We start from the raw sequence: 15553 nt of genomic DNA, 5'->3' as shown, positions 1-15553 counted from the left end.
CAGTTAAGATAATAAGAAAACCATTGAGTGCAAGTAAATCTAAAAGTCATTACTTATTAATCTCATGGGACTAATGTCATGTTCTTTGAATGAGTAAACATCAATAGCTCTTAAAATATGGGAGTTTTAAAAAATTTCATATTAATACTAATGGTATAGAGTGTTTAGAGTTTTCCTTCATCTTTTACTGGGTCACTGTGTGATTCTTGAGAAAAATACTTGAACAGTTTGCTTTAATTTCCAGATGATAGGGCCTTAGAAAATGTGTAATGGCTATAAAAAACTCTCAGATGTCGCTGTTAGACTATTTTGTATTTTACCCATGTGACGTCTCAAGATTTTAGAGCCTCCATCTAATAGGAGGCATTCCTTTATTCTATTATCTGATGTAACAGAATATCCCTTTTTGACAATTCCTTCCTAACTTGAGATTTGTATACCTTACTATTTTCAGGTAATACAGTTATCTTGTTAAGTTTTTCAATTAGGTTATTTTTAATACAGTATACAGAGTTATGATCCATTGACTTTAGATCTCTTGAGAATAATTTATTAAAGAAAGATAACTTCCTTTGTGAAAAGCATTAATTATATAATGTGACTGCATTATAAATGAGTCCCGTATCAAGTCTGGGTGGAAATTCTGTTAACTAAGAGATTAATGTATGATGGTACTACAAAAAGTTTGTGGAAAAATAGAATTGAAAGATAATATGAATCTTTCTATGAACTTTTTGAAGTACCCACATGATTGTTAAGTACCCCATCACAGCATGAAAACCACCTTATAAAGCCTTTCTCCTCCTGTTTTAAAAACTGGTAAATGGGATCAGTGCCAGTTCAGAGAAGATTCATCCTAGGACTTCCAAGAACACTATAAAACCACATAACACAATCATAGTATTCCTCGAATTAAAAAACAAGAAGAAAGAATTGTTTCATGAAATTTAGAATGGGATGAGGAGGAGCAATAGTTGAAGACTCTGAAATGGTCCTAAGGTGGTTTTCTTGGAGAAATAGTAGAAGATTTTAAAAGCTTAGATGACTTTGAGGGACGAGAATAGGGAAATGATTCTTACAAATTCATTCCACGTTGAGTACCCTTCTTGTATGTGTAAGTAGGCAGCTTTCCACAAAATAAACTGTATTTGTGGCTAAGTATATTTAGAAAATAAAGGATAGTGAATTCAAGTTTAATAGCACTTAAAGAATAGTAAATATTGGATTTGATTGTACTTGAAAATCAGTTAAATAAAACTTCAGCGTTTTTTATTAGAAGTCGTGTGGGACCTTGCTGGTAAGCTGAATAAGTGATTGAATATAAAGGGTTTTCTAACTGAAGATATTCACTAAATCTTTTTTATGTTTCAGGATGAATTTCATTCACGGTTGTGTTTTAATCAGAGAGGACTGGTCGCCATGGCAAACGCTGGTCCTCTTGATAAAGGCAGTCAGTGTTTCTTTACACTGGGTCATGCAGATGAACTTAACAATAAACATACCATCTTTGGAAAGGTTAGTGTCCAGTTATCTTAAACCTATGGTTTGGTGTTTTGTTTTTATATTATTCGTTTTGTTTTGTTTTTGTTTTTTAAATAATCCCTATGTAACGATGACCTGTAAGGAGATCTTAACCCCTTACTTGGTGTTGTCAGCACCAGGCTCTCCCAAGTGACCTAACCGGCCATCACTATATAGGGATCCGAACCCATGGCCTTGGTGTTATCTGCAACACACTCTCCCAAGTGAGCCACGGGCCAGCCCAGTTTTTATGTTATTCCTTAGGTTCCTATGATACTTATGATCAACTTACCTAAGAGCTGCCTTCATAAAAGTATTCCCTAGAATATTTATTTATTATTTTCAAAAGTGATGGAATATATTAGTGTTATAATGAACTATGAGGGACCACCTGAATTCATTTTTGTGTGTTTGAAATCAGTCATGTAGTTTTGATTTTAATGTTTTCTTTCTTTGAAATCATACTAATGGTATTAGCTACTATACCACTCAGTCAATAATGTTTTTATATATTTTTAGAAAGACATCTAGGTGACAATATTTAGTAGTTTAAAATTTTTTTTATTAATGATGAATTCCCTTAACTTAAAAGTGTAAGTTGTATTGACACTGAAACTTTTTACTGGAAATATTATTTTGAATAGTACCTATTTAATCTTGCTAACATTTAATATCATGTTAGGGAATGTCCTTTCTGTAGAATTTTCAACAATTCACTTTAAAAGGGGATTCTAAAAGTTTTCTTCTCTCACTCTTCTCCCTTCTCATAAATCTATCCCTGTATATTTTAGGTCTTAGGCATATTAGACATCTCTAGTGTATCAGCTCCCTCTGCTGGTTTAGTAAGAATTGTTGCCCCATATCCTAGGCAAAACTGGATTTTGTGATGATGAAATGGAAAAAGCAAATTTGTACAATTGGAAACCTAGTATTGTTTTAAAACTCCTGAGAATTGTTGAATAAAAGGAGTTATGCTAAAACCATGAAATGTAATATATTGCTTAACACTTAACAACATGAGGTTTTGGGAAATAGAGTCTTTTGAGCCACTGCAGCACAGGTTGTATGATCTTTATATGTTTTTTCCCCCATTATTTTTTTAATATAAGAGTGTAAAATAAAATGAGATTTCAGTTGTCATTATGCATCGATTTTTACAATTGATATTATATAACTTACACATTAGAGACAATGGATAGTACGGTAGTTAGAAGTTAGGAAGGCCATCACTGTTGGCTCTATAACTTCTTTTAGCCTCGATTTTCTTATCTGTAGAAGAGGAGAGTGAGAGCTCCTACTTGTAGAATGTTTGTGAGGATTAAATGAGTTAATGTCTTCAAAGCACTTACCACGTGGCTATTGTTATTGATTTGTTTATGATGTTTTAGTGAAAAGTTGTAATTCAGTAGGAGGTTATTTGGCATTATATTTTTGTTTTTAATAAAAACAGATATTAAGTATATATTGGGAATTTCCCACAATGCTTATTGAGGTATTGAACTCTTTATCTGTGCTTTTCTCCCTTATGGTGAAGTTGCTTTATTTGCATTATTTAATGGATATGCTTTTATGTAATAATATGAAATTTCCTTTTAATTATTTAAAAAGTATTTTCAAAAGTCTCCCCTTAATTTAAAGGATGAATGCAATAATTTGCAATTACATTTTATATTTTTATTTGATAGGTTACAGGGGATACAGTATATAACATGCTACGACTGACAGAAGTAGACATTGGTGATGAAGAAAGACCACGTAATCCACACAAAATGAAAAGTTGTGAGGTAGGAGCATGATTATTAGGAGATACAGCACTTAAGTTGTCATTTAAGATGAATCAGTTATTTGTATTTTTAAAAAGTTAGATAAAGGCTTTATACTTAATTAACATCATAATTCAGATTTATTCTTTAATTTTATTTAGGCACAATTTTTGATTAAGAACTTTCTTTTTTTTAATTAAAGATTTTGAATTCAAAGATGAATTAAAAGCTTGACTCATAAGTTAGAGGAATTAGGTTTATTTGGCCCAAAGAAATAACTTCATAAGTCCTTATGAGCATTTGATTTGGAGTCAAAAAACCTGAGTTTGTCTCTCTTCCTATGTGTTATTTAAATTTTCTTAAATATTTTTCTTTTTTTTAATAAAGGGATAAAATATTCCTTACTTAATAGCACATAGGATTATTGGGAGAAACCTCTGAGGTCGTGTAAGTGGAAGCACTTTGTGTAGTATATCACTATTCTAATTATGTTTATGTGGGGAAAAATGTAGACACTTGTTAATGTAATTAAGTATTACTTTTAATTTTTTGTGAAATTTAAAATATGCAATAATTTTTTCAAAATGTTTCTTTTTATAGGTTTTGTTTAATAGTTTTGATGACATCATTCCAAGGGAAATTAAAAAGCCAAAAAAAGAGAAACCAGAGGAAGAAGTAAAGAAATTGAAACCCAGAGGCACAAAGTAATCATAGTAGAAAGATTTTTCGTCAGCTTGAAAATGGCACTAATTTATTTAGTTTACTTTATTTATTTTTGTAATTGCTTACTAGCAAGGGAAAGGCCAGTTTGAACCAGGGAGATATTAGAAGTCTAAGTGTGTGTTTTTATTTTGAAATGATCATTTTTTATATTCACATGTAGTATGTAACTTAAGCTAAAAAAGTATTGTCTCAGGGCCGAGCCCGTGGCGCACTTGGTAGAGTGCTGCGCTGGCAGCGCGGCGACGCTCCCGCGGGTTCGGATCCTATGTAGGACTGACCGGTGCACTGCCGGTCACGAAAAAACGACAAAAAAAAAAAAAAAAAAAGTATTGTCTCAGATGTTCGTATGAAGTCTGTGTTAATAAATAGATAAATATTTTATGATCATTATATCAATTATTTACATAAACAAGTTGTTGTGAAACTTTTGTTTTTTATTTGTTTTTAAATTAGTACTCATTTATGCTCACTTAGTATAAAGAATTTGGAAGTAGAGAAAAGTATAAAGAATATTTTAATGACTGTGATTGCATAAATTTATTTAACCTTTCCCTCTTCTTTTTGGTACTATAGAAATAATCTTATAAATATTTTTAAACATAAAGCTGCTTTATTCAGTATTCTAGAATATTTCCTGAACATTGTTTTCCAAAAGACAGAAATTTATTTTTAAAATAAATTTCATTATTTTGTGACAATGCTCTTTACACTATTAATATTTTCTGTTTTGTGAAAATAGCACAGAATTAGATTTCAACTTTTTTACTGAATTGTAGCATCCTTATTAGGGATTTTATTGTACTTATAAATTTTAGGTTCAGGTAATTCTAGGTATAAATTCTAGGTATAATTAACTCTGCCAAGACCAGTTAATAAGAAGCAAAATTTGCTAGTCTTTCTGAGCTTCAGTTGTTTCATCTTACAAAATGGAGATTATGATAAGTACAACACCTGGTTTTGTGAAGATTAAAAAGAAGGGGTTTGTGAAAATACCCAATAGTGTTGGTGTTCAATACATATTAGTTTCTTTCCTTGATATCCTATAAAATCAGTAAGTTGCTTTCATAAACTGTCAGACATGAGCCAGACACTTTAATAAGCACTTGATGCCTTGTGGCAAAATAACTTTTTATACAGCTATGTATTTGATTTTTATTTTATTCTTTGAGTCATTTGTTTTTACTGTTTTTGTTTTTGTTTTTGTTTTTGTTTTTGTTTTGTTTGGGTTTTTTTTGTGTGTGTGTGTGTGTGTGTGTTTTTTTTGTTTGTTTGTTTTTCGGGTTTTTTTGTGGCTGGCCAGTACAGGAGGTTGGTGTTATCAGCAACAGGCTCTAACAAACTGAGTTAACTAGCCAGCCCCTCTTTTGACTAATTTATCTCTGGATGACTGTCACTTTATTCATATACAGTTTTTTATCACTGTGATTTATCTTGACAACAAAAGATTTTTTGTGTGTTTTGTTTTCATTCATAGCAAATGTGTTAGTGACGATGTAGTCATTGCTTGCATCTATATTTTGGAAAAATAATCCTTTTGTTGCAAAATCTTTAATTTTTCCAATATTTGAGAAAGAATTTTGATAACATTATTTGTCCTACTTGGGATTTCTTTAGTTTGAAGGATCAAAGGAAAAAGTTTTTTTCCATATGAGCTATTTTAGTTAAGTTTATTGCTTATATTTTTTTGGTCTGACAATTTTGTGCACCTTATTAATTTTAAAATATTGAGATGTATTTTGCCAAATACTAGATTAATTGCTTCCCATTTACAGTGCTATCAGGGCTATATATTTATTAGTTTTTCCAAAATCTTCATTTTGCTACCAGTTTTGATAAATGTAAAAATCTTAATTTCCTTCATGCTTGACTCAATATATTTAATGGTAATGCTCAGGATGGATTTTTGGTCATTGGTTTAATATAATATATGAAACATTGGTTGTCTGAGACCAAACCCTTTGTGTTATGCTGAAAATATAGGCCCTTAGTATACTTCTGATGAATACTGAGTAATACTGTTTTTTGAAAACAGTCAGAATGTATTTCTTCTTGTAAATTTTTTCTGTTGCTTTGAAAGTAGGATATTTATGTTTTGTTTAACTTTTTCTTTCTAATTTTCTTTCTTTTTTTCACTAGAAATTTTAGTTTACTTTCATTTGGAAAGGAAGCTGAGGAAGAAGAGGAGGAGAGCAGGTAATCCCTAATTTGCCCTTTGTTCTGAATTAGAAAAGAGATTAAGGTCTATATCTTACTCCTTTTCATATCTCATGCTGTACCCAGCACAGCATGTTTTTATATGTACACTCAGTAAGTGTTCATTGACTTGATTTGTAAAATGATTCGTGGTCAATAATATTTGCAACTTCTGAGATGATTGCTGTCCAAAAATTGTGGTGTTTAAATATTTATTTTTAATCTTGGCTTTTTTTTTCATCAGAACTAGATGAGGTTATTTGAATGATTCAACTTTATGATTCAGATTTTAATTACTATTTGTTTAATTGGTTTACTAGATGATAATGATTATTATTATCATTATAATAAATAGTCGCAGACCAAAACTCATATTCTTTTTAATGTTAATTACATATATTTTGTTCATTTTATTAGTTCTTATCACAGTCCTTTGAGATAGGTGTTATTATCCTCATTTTACTCATAAATAAATTCAGGTATAGATAGGTTTTAATTTTCTCAAAGTCTCATAATCAGTAAGTAGCTATAGCTGGAAATGTATAACCCGAAGACATATAAAAACTATGTCTTTGGATTATGCATTGCCTCCTAGCCTTTTACTACACCAATCCTTCCCATGGGCTTTTAAGTGTGGTTTTCCTTAGTAATCACTTTCATCTCAGTATTCATTGCCGAAACACAACAGTGTCTTCCCATTAGTTAGAGCAGTGATTCTGGTATGTATATCTCAAGAAAATCATCCTCAAGAGTTTTTACTTCCAAAAGTTCTGATATGCCATCTTTCTTAAAAATTAGCAAACACTGAGACCTAAAGGATTAGGTTCAAAGTCTTTATTGTAGTAATTGAAACTCTGCATTGCCTTACTTGCTTAACATAGTCACCTATTTCTTACCAACGTTAACAATAACATTGATTTAAAAGCACATTATTGTTACCGTTGTCTTTACTTCTTTATCCATGTGCTTTCCTCATTGGTGAGCATGGTTTTGATAGGCTAATATTGGACACATAGTAAGCACTCTACTTACACCTCTTGCATTAAAGCTGAATTAAAATGGGCATGTATAAGAAATATTTTGTTAACAATTTTCTCTACTCTTTACAATCCTTGAGTGATCTATTTGATACTGTGGATTCAATTATCATCTACCTGTACACCAACATTCTAAACTCTAGGAGATAAGGCCAAATATTTCTTCCGGACTCTTGTTCCTTATTCTGAGTTGCTATAGGAAATGTCTCTACTTTAGATGTCAAAACTAAATTTATTTTTACACAGAAACCTTTCCCTGATCCTTATTAACATTACCAGTCACTCTGGCATCTCAATATCTCAGGAGTCATCTTCTTTAGATGTCAATGCATTAGTCTTGCATTGTTTATGATTCAAATTTGTGCCTCATCAGAATGAAAGATTTCCTATATGTCATGATTCTGGGGGTGTATTTGTGAATGAACAAAGCCACAAATGTCGGATCTGGGAATTGCCAGATTCTGTTTCACTAATGTTTTCTAAAGGTGCCATGCCTTCCCCACAGTCCCCCCACCCAGTTTTTCCTTTTGCCTGGAGTGTGGTCTCTCCTTTCTTTGGTACCTTTTGTTTTTCCTTTAAGATTTAGCTCCACTACCACTACCTGATTACCTCTACTTCCCTTTCCCACTGAACTCCCTCCCAGGCTGAGCTAGGTACTTGGTTCTATGATAATCTGTCTATGGCCTTCAAAGCACTTATCATACTGCATTATAATGATTTATCTTCTCATCTGCTAACTGTGCTAAATATTTATTTTATCATATTTATTCCATAACATGTGATATAGATGTTATTATTCCTATTCTGAAGATAAATCAATGCTCTGGTTAAATCGCTTGAGCAAAATCATATAATTTGGAGGTGATGGAATCAGAATTTTGAACTTTGGTTTTTACAGCTGTTTAAGTCTCTAACATGATTATGAATGCTACAGAAGCTTTCTCCCTCAAGTCCAACCCATCTAAAAAGCTGGTGAGAAGTTTCTCTGGTAGCCGGCATTCTGGGGGCGGGGAGGGGGGAGGCAGCAGCTATGCTCAGTGAAATTGGCCCACTGCCCTTTCTTAAGTCCCATAGGGTCATGGAGAGTAGGTTGAGCAGCCTTGGAGAGCAAGGGTAGGAGAAAGGAGTTTTTAGGTCAGTCTTTTTGTTGAAATTAAATTTCTGGTCTAAAATAAATTTTGTTCACAATTACTTTGAGATTGACTTTACTGGGAAATTAGTTTGAATTTTTTCTATTTGTAACAGCAGAATGTGTTAAACATTCAAAGTTTATCTTCCTTCTGCTGTTTTATATTATACAAAGTAGAAAAAATAATGTTTGAATTATACTGAATATTGTGAATTTATACTCCAAAAGCAATTTGTATTTGCCATAAAATTAAAATGTGAAAGAATACCACCACAGATAATGCTGGTTTGCTCTTATTTTCTCTTTCTGAGAAACACTTCAAACAGTTTAGAAAGACTAAGTAAAATCCTCTCTGCTGAGAAAATTACAACCCACAGTCCATTATCAAGTATTATTATCCTAATATTATGTCACCATATTTCTTCCATCTGATTCTTTAATGGGGGTGCTGTGTGATAAAATTACCATGAAATACTTGTATCTGACTCTCACATCTATACCTCTAGGTTGGCTTACTATTCTTTTCTCCAGCTGCCTGCTGGACACCTCTCTATTTGAATATCTCACTAGTTACCCAAGCACTGGTCAATTCTTAACTCATTATCTTTTTTCTCCAAACTTCTCCCTGTTTTGTGACTTCTCTTTGTATTCCCTGGTCTCAGTATCTGACTTTTTTCTTATTTTATCAGCACCACCAGTTAGTTGCACTGTCCTAGCAATTTTTCATCCAAAATGTATCTTGAATCTGTTGTTTCCTTTTCATTTATTTTGCTTCTACCCTTGTTCAGGCTTCATTATCCTTAGCCTGGGCTTTGTGGTAGTCTATGGACTGGTCTCCCATCCCTTCTCTTTTTGGCCTTCTGCTCATAACTACCAGAGTAGCCTTCCTGAAGCTTAAGATGTTACTGTGTTACTGTTAAACTCTCTGTTGACTATAGAAAGAAGGCCAAATTGCTTGGTCTTTAATTCAAGCCTTTGCTTTCATGACTCCCCTTCACCAACTCTGACTATTAGCGTAGTACTTCTTAAACTTCCCTGTTGATAAAAATCATTTGTGGTACTTTTTAAAAATTAAGATTCCTCGGCCCCATTTCAGACACATTGAGTCAGAATTTCCAAGGGAGGGGACTGGGAAGCTGTAATTTTAATGAATTCCCCTGGGATTTATATCAAGGAAATGTAGGAAACACTGCTTTAGCAAATCTTAGTGATTTGCTGTTCTATATGTATGCCTTTTCTTTTCTCTTTCTGTATGCCTTTGTTTGTGTTCTTTTCCCTGCCTGAAATGTCCCACCGCACCTCTGGGTGTCAAAATCCTATTTATTTTCAACACCTAAAATATCATCTTTTCTAAATATCTTTTCCAGTTTTTCTTAATCTTTTCTTTTTCTGACCTAATCCTTGCCTTTCTTTTGATACTTTACATTTTCCTTTTAAAAACATCTTTTTGGCTTTGTTACACGAGGAACATATGATTATGTTCTCGTTGTATACTATGCCAACATTATACCCTTACCTCTCTGCCTTATTAATTGTATAGAGTACTGGGCTGTGAGCTCCTAGAAGATAGACTCTGCGTCATCTTTGAGTGGCAGTGTGCTGGAGTAGAAATAGCATGGATTTGGGATTATACAAAATTGTATTTAGGCTTTACTTTCCACTGACACTCTGATCTTGTGTAACTTAAGTCTCTGAGTCTCAGTTTTTCTTTTTGTAACAGAGAAATAATATATACTACTTGGGGTTGGGTGATAAGGACATGGATAATTCTTATTTTGATACAGTATGTAATCTTGAAAAATGTCTTTGAAAGTCAAATGTTATAAAATAGAGCAATATACTATGTGTTATAGTTAGTATTTTAGTATTTTATTCTCAGAGAGCTAAAGAATATCAAACAATCTCTAATGTGATCACAATTATGTGGAAGCTGCTGCCCTCATGCCCAAGCAATTTAGAGGGCTGGTGAGAAAGTTCACCAGCAGCTCAGCCTTCTAGGGTAGGATGCCATAAGCTTGGAACAACTGGCCTTGTGCCCTTCCTGAGCACTCCCATAAGGTCCTGGATAGTAGCTTGAGCCAACTTGGATATACACCTGTGCATTACGATCCAGCAACCCATTCTTCACATGCAAGTGGTTCCTGGCACACTGCAGAATCTCTGGTCTACAAATTTAGTTGTTTTGTCTGTTTTATGTAATGACTAGTGATTAAGTTTAATTTGAGAAAATAGAACAACAACAAAATTTTTGACATTTATAGTTTAGAGGAAAATAAATTGCTGTAGAGTATATGAGATAAATTCAGGAGAGAATCCAAATAGAGGTATATTTTTGTTTATTTTGTTTATGTACAGTTCTTTGGACTACATGTACCCTTCAAATACATTTTACCTTTTGGGTAAAAGCAAACCTTGGTAAGAAAACAGAAGGCTAGCCTGAATATTAGAAAAGTATGGTCAATAGAATATATATATTTTTAATTTAGTTTTATTATTTTTAAATGTATGAAATAACTAGAGACAAAGCCAAGAGTCTTTTATAATGACTAAGAACAATCTGCAGTTTCAGTGGTTGCATGAAATTAAATATTTCTAAAGGTCTTGAAAATAATTGTTTCATTATTCATTTGCTTATCAAGTTTCTTTTTTTCAGTGACTCCACAGTGTTAAGCTTTATTCCAGAACCTGTCTGACTAATCACAAATTAATACTTGGTAAAGTCTGAATTGAGGCTTTACTTTATGTGAAAGGAGAAATAAGACAGAGTCCCCTCTGGTTTATGGATCAGTGTGGGATTACAGACACTCGTTCACTCTACTCATTTATTCATGACAAGGTGCCTCTCCCCCATGAGTTTTTCCTTCATTATTTATTTCAGTGTCTTTCTCCTACCTAATAAAATCTCTTTAGAATCATAGAATTTTATAGCTCAAAGAGATCTAGGCCAACTTCCTTTCTTTATAGGTGAGGAAACTGAGACTTTGGTTAAGTGACTTGCCAGACTGACTTCATTTCCTTTTTGATAGGATTGCATGATAGGGGAATGCCATAATAATCATATCTGGAGTTTGGAAAAGCACATTGTCAGACTCTCTAATGATATTCTTGTGGACAACATGAAGAAATGTGATCTGGGAGAATAGTATAGTCCAATGGATTCGTAGCTAATTGAATACTTCTACCTAAAGGGTGTTTTGTTGTCAACCTGTGCCTGATTATTTGAACTAGTAAGTTGGAATGTAATAGTAGTACATGTAAATTCCGTACTTTAGCTCAATAAAATCAGCTGAATAGATATGACTTAATAGCCTGTAAGCTCTAGTCGAATTACTGAGTAAGCTCTCTGGAATAAGGAATTTAACATTCTCTGCATTGTTTGGATCACATTTGTAGCAGTTTGTTCAATTCTGAACATATTTAAGAAAGATATTAATAAACTAGATGTATCCAGTGGAAGGGTATTGAGGAGGGTGGGGATGATGCCAGACATCCCGTCACACAGGAAATGCTCGAGGAACTGGATATGCCTCGGAGAAGTAAAAACCAAGTGAAAATGTCCTAGACTTCAAATATTTGAAAGCTTTTTATCTGGAAATTCCTCCCTTCATATTGCTTTCTTAAATAATAGTTTCATTCAAATGTCTGTATTGGTTTAAATTTTACTCATTAATCCTTCCTATAACTTAAACATAAATGTCAGAAAATATTTTCCAAGTAAAGCTTATAATCAGGCAGGTAGTTTTCATGAGACAAGTTAAATGGCAGGTCTATTATAAAAGAATCTCAATAGCTAGATTTTAATACAGTGATCAAATTGTGCCACATTCACAGTTATGCTCATAGTATTTCTCTCACTGTAAGACGTAACATTTTTACCTCAAATCCAAAGTTATAGAATGGTCTTTTTCTCACCCAGAAAAAGTTATATTGGTAGACAGATTCACCACTTTTAAGAGTAAAGTGAGAATGTTTCTTCTATTCTAGTTTATCCTACGGAATTAAACTTTCCCAAAAAGTTGGGAGGTAAGGTGGGCATGGCGTGGAGAGTGTTGCTAGGCTGTTTGCATGGAGGTTGTCAGAAGTGTTATGCAGTTTAATTTATAAAATGTTTCTGCCCCATCAAGTTGTACTCAACTTTCATTTACTTATCTTTCTAGTTGTTTATATTTAACCAATTTTAAAAAGATGTTGACATATTTTATTGGTTTTATATTGTTGTTGTAACAAATTGCCATAAATTTAGTGGCTTGAAGCAAAACAAATTTAGTATCTTGCAGTTCTGGAGGTCAGAAGACTGTAATAGGTTTCACTGGGCTAAATATCAGGTTGTTGGCAGTGCTTTCTTCTTTCTGGAGTCTCCAAGGATAATCCATTCCCTTTTCCAGCTTCTAGAGACTGCCTGTATCCTTTGGCATGGCTCCTTCCTCTGTCTTCAAAGCCAGCAATGACTGGTAAAGCTTTTTCATGCTGCATCACTCTGATAATGACTCTCTTGCTTCCGTCTTTCATGTATAAGGATTCTTGTGATTACATTGGATCTACCCTGATAATCCAGGACAATCTCCCCATCTCAAAATCCTTAATTTATCTGCAAAGTTCCTTTTGCCATGAAAGGCAACATGTTCACAGGTTCTGGGGATTAAAACACAGACATCTTTGGGGGCCATTATTCTGCCCACCAATTTATATCTGCACTAAACTCTATGTAGTATGCCCAGTAACAGGACTTGTTTATAGCTCTAGAAGGTAGAACTACATTTGGTTGGAGGGTTAGAAATTTCAAATAGATTTTTTATTTTTTTTCCAATGAGAGAATTTTCCAATAATGGAAGAAATGCATTTGTGTATGTATATGTCTGTGTCCATCTGTCTGTGTGTTAATTTAGGTGTTAAGACATAAGTTGACCAGTCAAGGAGATTCCTGCATTGGGTGGGAGAATTGACTATATGGCCTCTAAAATCCCTTTTTTAACTATTAAGTTTTCCTGGTTTTATGCTAAATTTCTCAGAGTGTATTAGTCAGGTTCTCCAGAGGAATAAAACCAATAGGCCAATAGGATATGAGAGAGAAAGAGAGAATATCAATCAATCAATCAATCATCGATTTATAGGAATTGGCTCATGTGATTGTGGGAGTTGACAAGTCCCAAATATGTAGAGTAGGCCAGCAGGGATTTGGGGAATAACTGATGAGTTCAAAATCTGCAGGCTGGAAATTCAGGCAGGGTTTCTATGTGGCAGTCTTGAGGCAGAATTGCTGCTGGTTTGGGAAATCTCAGTGCTTTGCTCTAAGGGCCTTTAACTGATTAGATGAAACCCACCCACACTATAGAGAATAATCTGTGTTCTCAATGCCTATTGATTTAAATGTTAATCTCATCTAAAAAAGTTTTCATAGCAACATCTACACTGGTGTTTGACTAACAACAGGGCACCATAGCCTAGCCAAGTTGACACATAAAATTTACCACCATAAGGAGTTAGAGGTAAAGCCCCTGACCTTCCAGCTTTTTGGCCATATAAAAAATGTTCCTCTGTACCACCATGCCTCTTTCTTTCATTTCTACTTGTACTCTATTTATTTCTTGCTGCTTTGATGCCTCTTTTACCTTGAGTATGAAGTGCCAGATAATATGGTAATTTTTCACTTTGATGTTCCTTTTTAGATTTGCTTGCAGATAGTTTTGAATTTGCTGTGGCTCCTTACTCTGAATTCACAAAATATATTTACTATTTTATTCAGCAGCTAAATTCTTCAACTAGCTAGCTTTTTTTATGCAATTTATAAAACACTTTAAAATATTTTTGGTATTTGTTCTTCCTTTAAAATCAGTGTTATCTGATGGTACAAGAACCTTAAAATAGGTAAATTCAGAAAGTATAGGCATTACAGAGAAATGTCTGAATTCATTTTACCCTTTTTGGGATTGTCTCCTAATTTGTTCAGTTCCTCTTCAAGTTGTTCTCTCTTCTGCAGGATGTAGTCAACTATCATGGTAAGGGAGGCCTAAAAAATTGTTTTTGATCATATATTTCTGTGCTAATTCAATTTTAAAACTTAATTAATATTTGAAATGATAATGATTATTGACATTAATTCACAAGTTTCTCCTATTGTTGAGTCTTATTTTAAATTAGCATACAACAAGGTTGTTCTTTTCCCTTCAAGCTGTTTAAAGTAAGTTTTGGGAGATAAACAAGAACCTCTTTTAAAAATTAATTAATTATTTTAAATTGACAAAAACTTTATGTATTTAGTGTGTACAACATAATGTTTTAATATGTATACATTGTGGAATGGCTAAATTGAGCTAATTAACATATGCATTACCTCACATACTTGTCATTTTTTTGTGGGGAAAACACTTAAAATCTATTCTCTTAGCAATTTTCAAGAATGTTATACAAGAACCCATTTTTAAAAATTAACAAATTGGGCCGGCCCCGTGGCTCACTCGGGAGAGTGCAGCGCTCTTAACGCCGAGGCGCAGAGGGCGCAGAGGCCGCGGGTTCGGATCCTACGTAGGGATGGCTGGCGCGCTCACTGGCTGGGCGTGGTGCAGACCACACCGTGCTGAGGGTTGTTTCCCCTTACCGGTCAAAAAAATAAAATAAAATAAATAAAAATTAACAAATTAATGATTGTAAACTAACATTTACAAATAGATGAAATAGTATAGTTCATTAATGGACTAAGAGCTTAGACACCTGAATTCTAATTTTACTCATGCTCTTTCTTAGGGTAACTCTCCTTTTCTGATCTGTGAACTCCAAGACTAGAATAGAGGGTCTGAAGCCAACTCTGGCTGTGATGTTTATGAATGTGACTCCATGAGGGAGCTGGGTGGGGAGAATCAATAAGGGAATATTTCTATTTTAGTAGATGAAGATATCTGATTGCTGGAGATGTAGGAGGAAGGAATTTTAGGGAAGAAAAGTACATGAACGAAAGATGTTCAAGTTTTATTATAGTTTAGGTCATTTTATATTCACTGTGCACTTTTGTACATATTTAAGCCTCTTGAGTAAATCAGGCAAGGCTGCTATTATTATTAGCATTTTGTAGGCAAGGGTGCTGAGTTCTGATGAGGTCATTCTCTTTCCACAAATGGCACAAGTTTTAGATTAGAACCCATGGAATTATGGAATATTAGATTCTGAAACCCATTTGGTTCAACTACCATCTT

At 33.5% G+C, this 15553-nt stretch overlaps 1 protein-coding gene across 1 annotated transcript in view; it reads left to right on the top strand.

The window, feature by feature from the left end:
• The window catches only part of LOC134370169 (spliceosome-associated protein CWC27 homolog), a 62037-nt gene that overhangs the window by 21734 nt on the left and 24750 nt on the right, over positions 1-15553 (top strand). The window contains exons 4-7 of the mRNA XM_063087180.1: positions 1372-1515; positions 3207-3305; positions 3885-3988; positions 6144-6200. Of these exons, the coding sequence (XP_062943250.1) occupies positions 1372-1515; positions 3207-3305; positions 3885-3988; positions 6144-6200 (404 nt within the window). The remainder of the gene's footprint in view (positions 1-1371; positions 1516-3206; positions 3306-3884; positions 3989-6143; positions 6201-15553) is intronic.

This window comes from Cynocephalus volans, chromosome 2 (assembly GCF_027409185.1).
Source record: "Cynocephalus volans isolate mCynVol1 chromosome 2, mCynVol1.pri, whole genome shotgun sequence".
NCBI lineage: Eukaryota > Metazoa > Chordata > Mammalia > Dermoptera > Cynocephalidae > Cynocephalus > Cynocephalus volans.
This window is presented reverse-complemented; position numbering and strand designations above follow the sequence as displayed.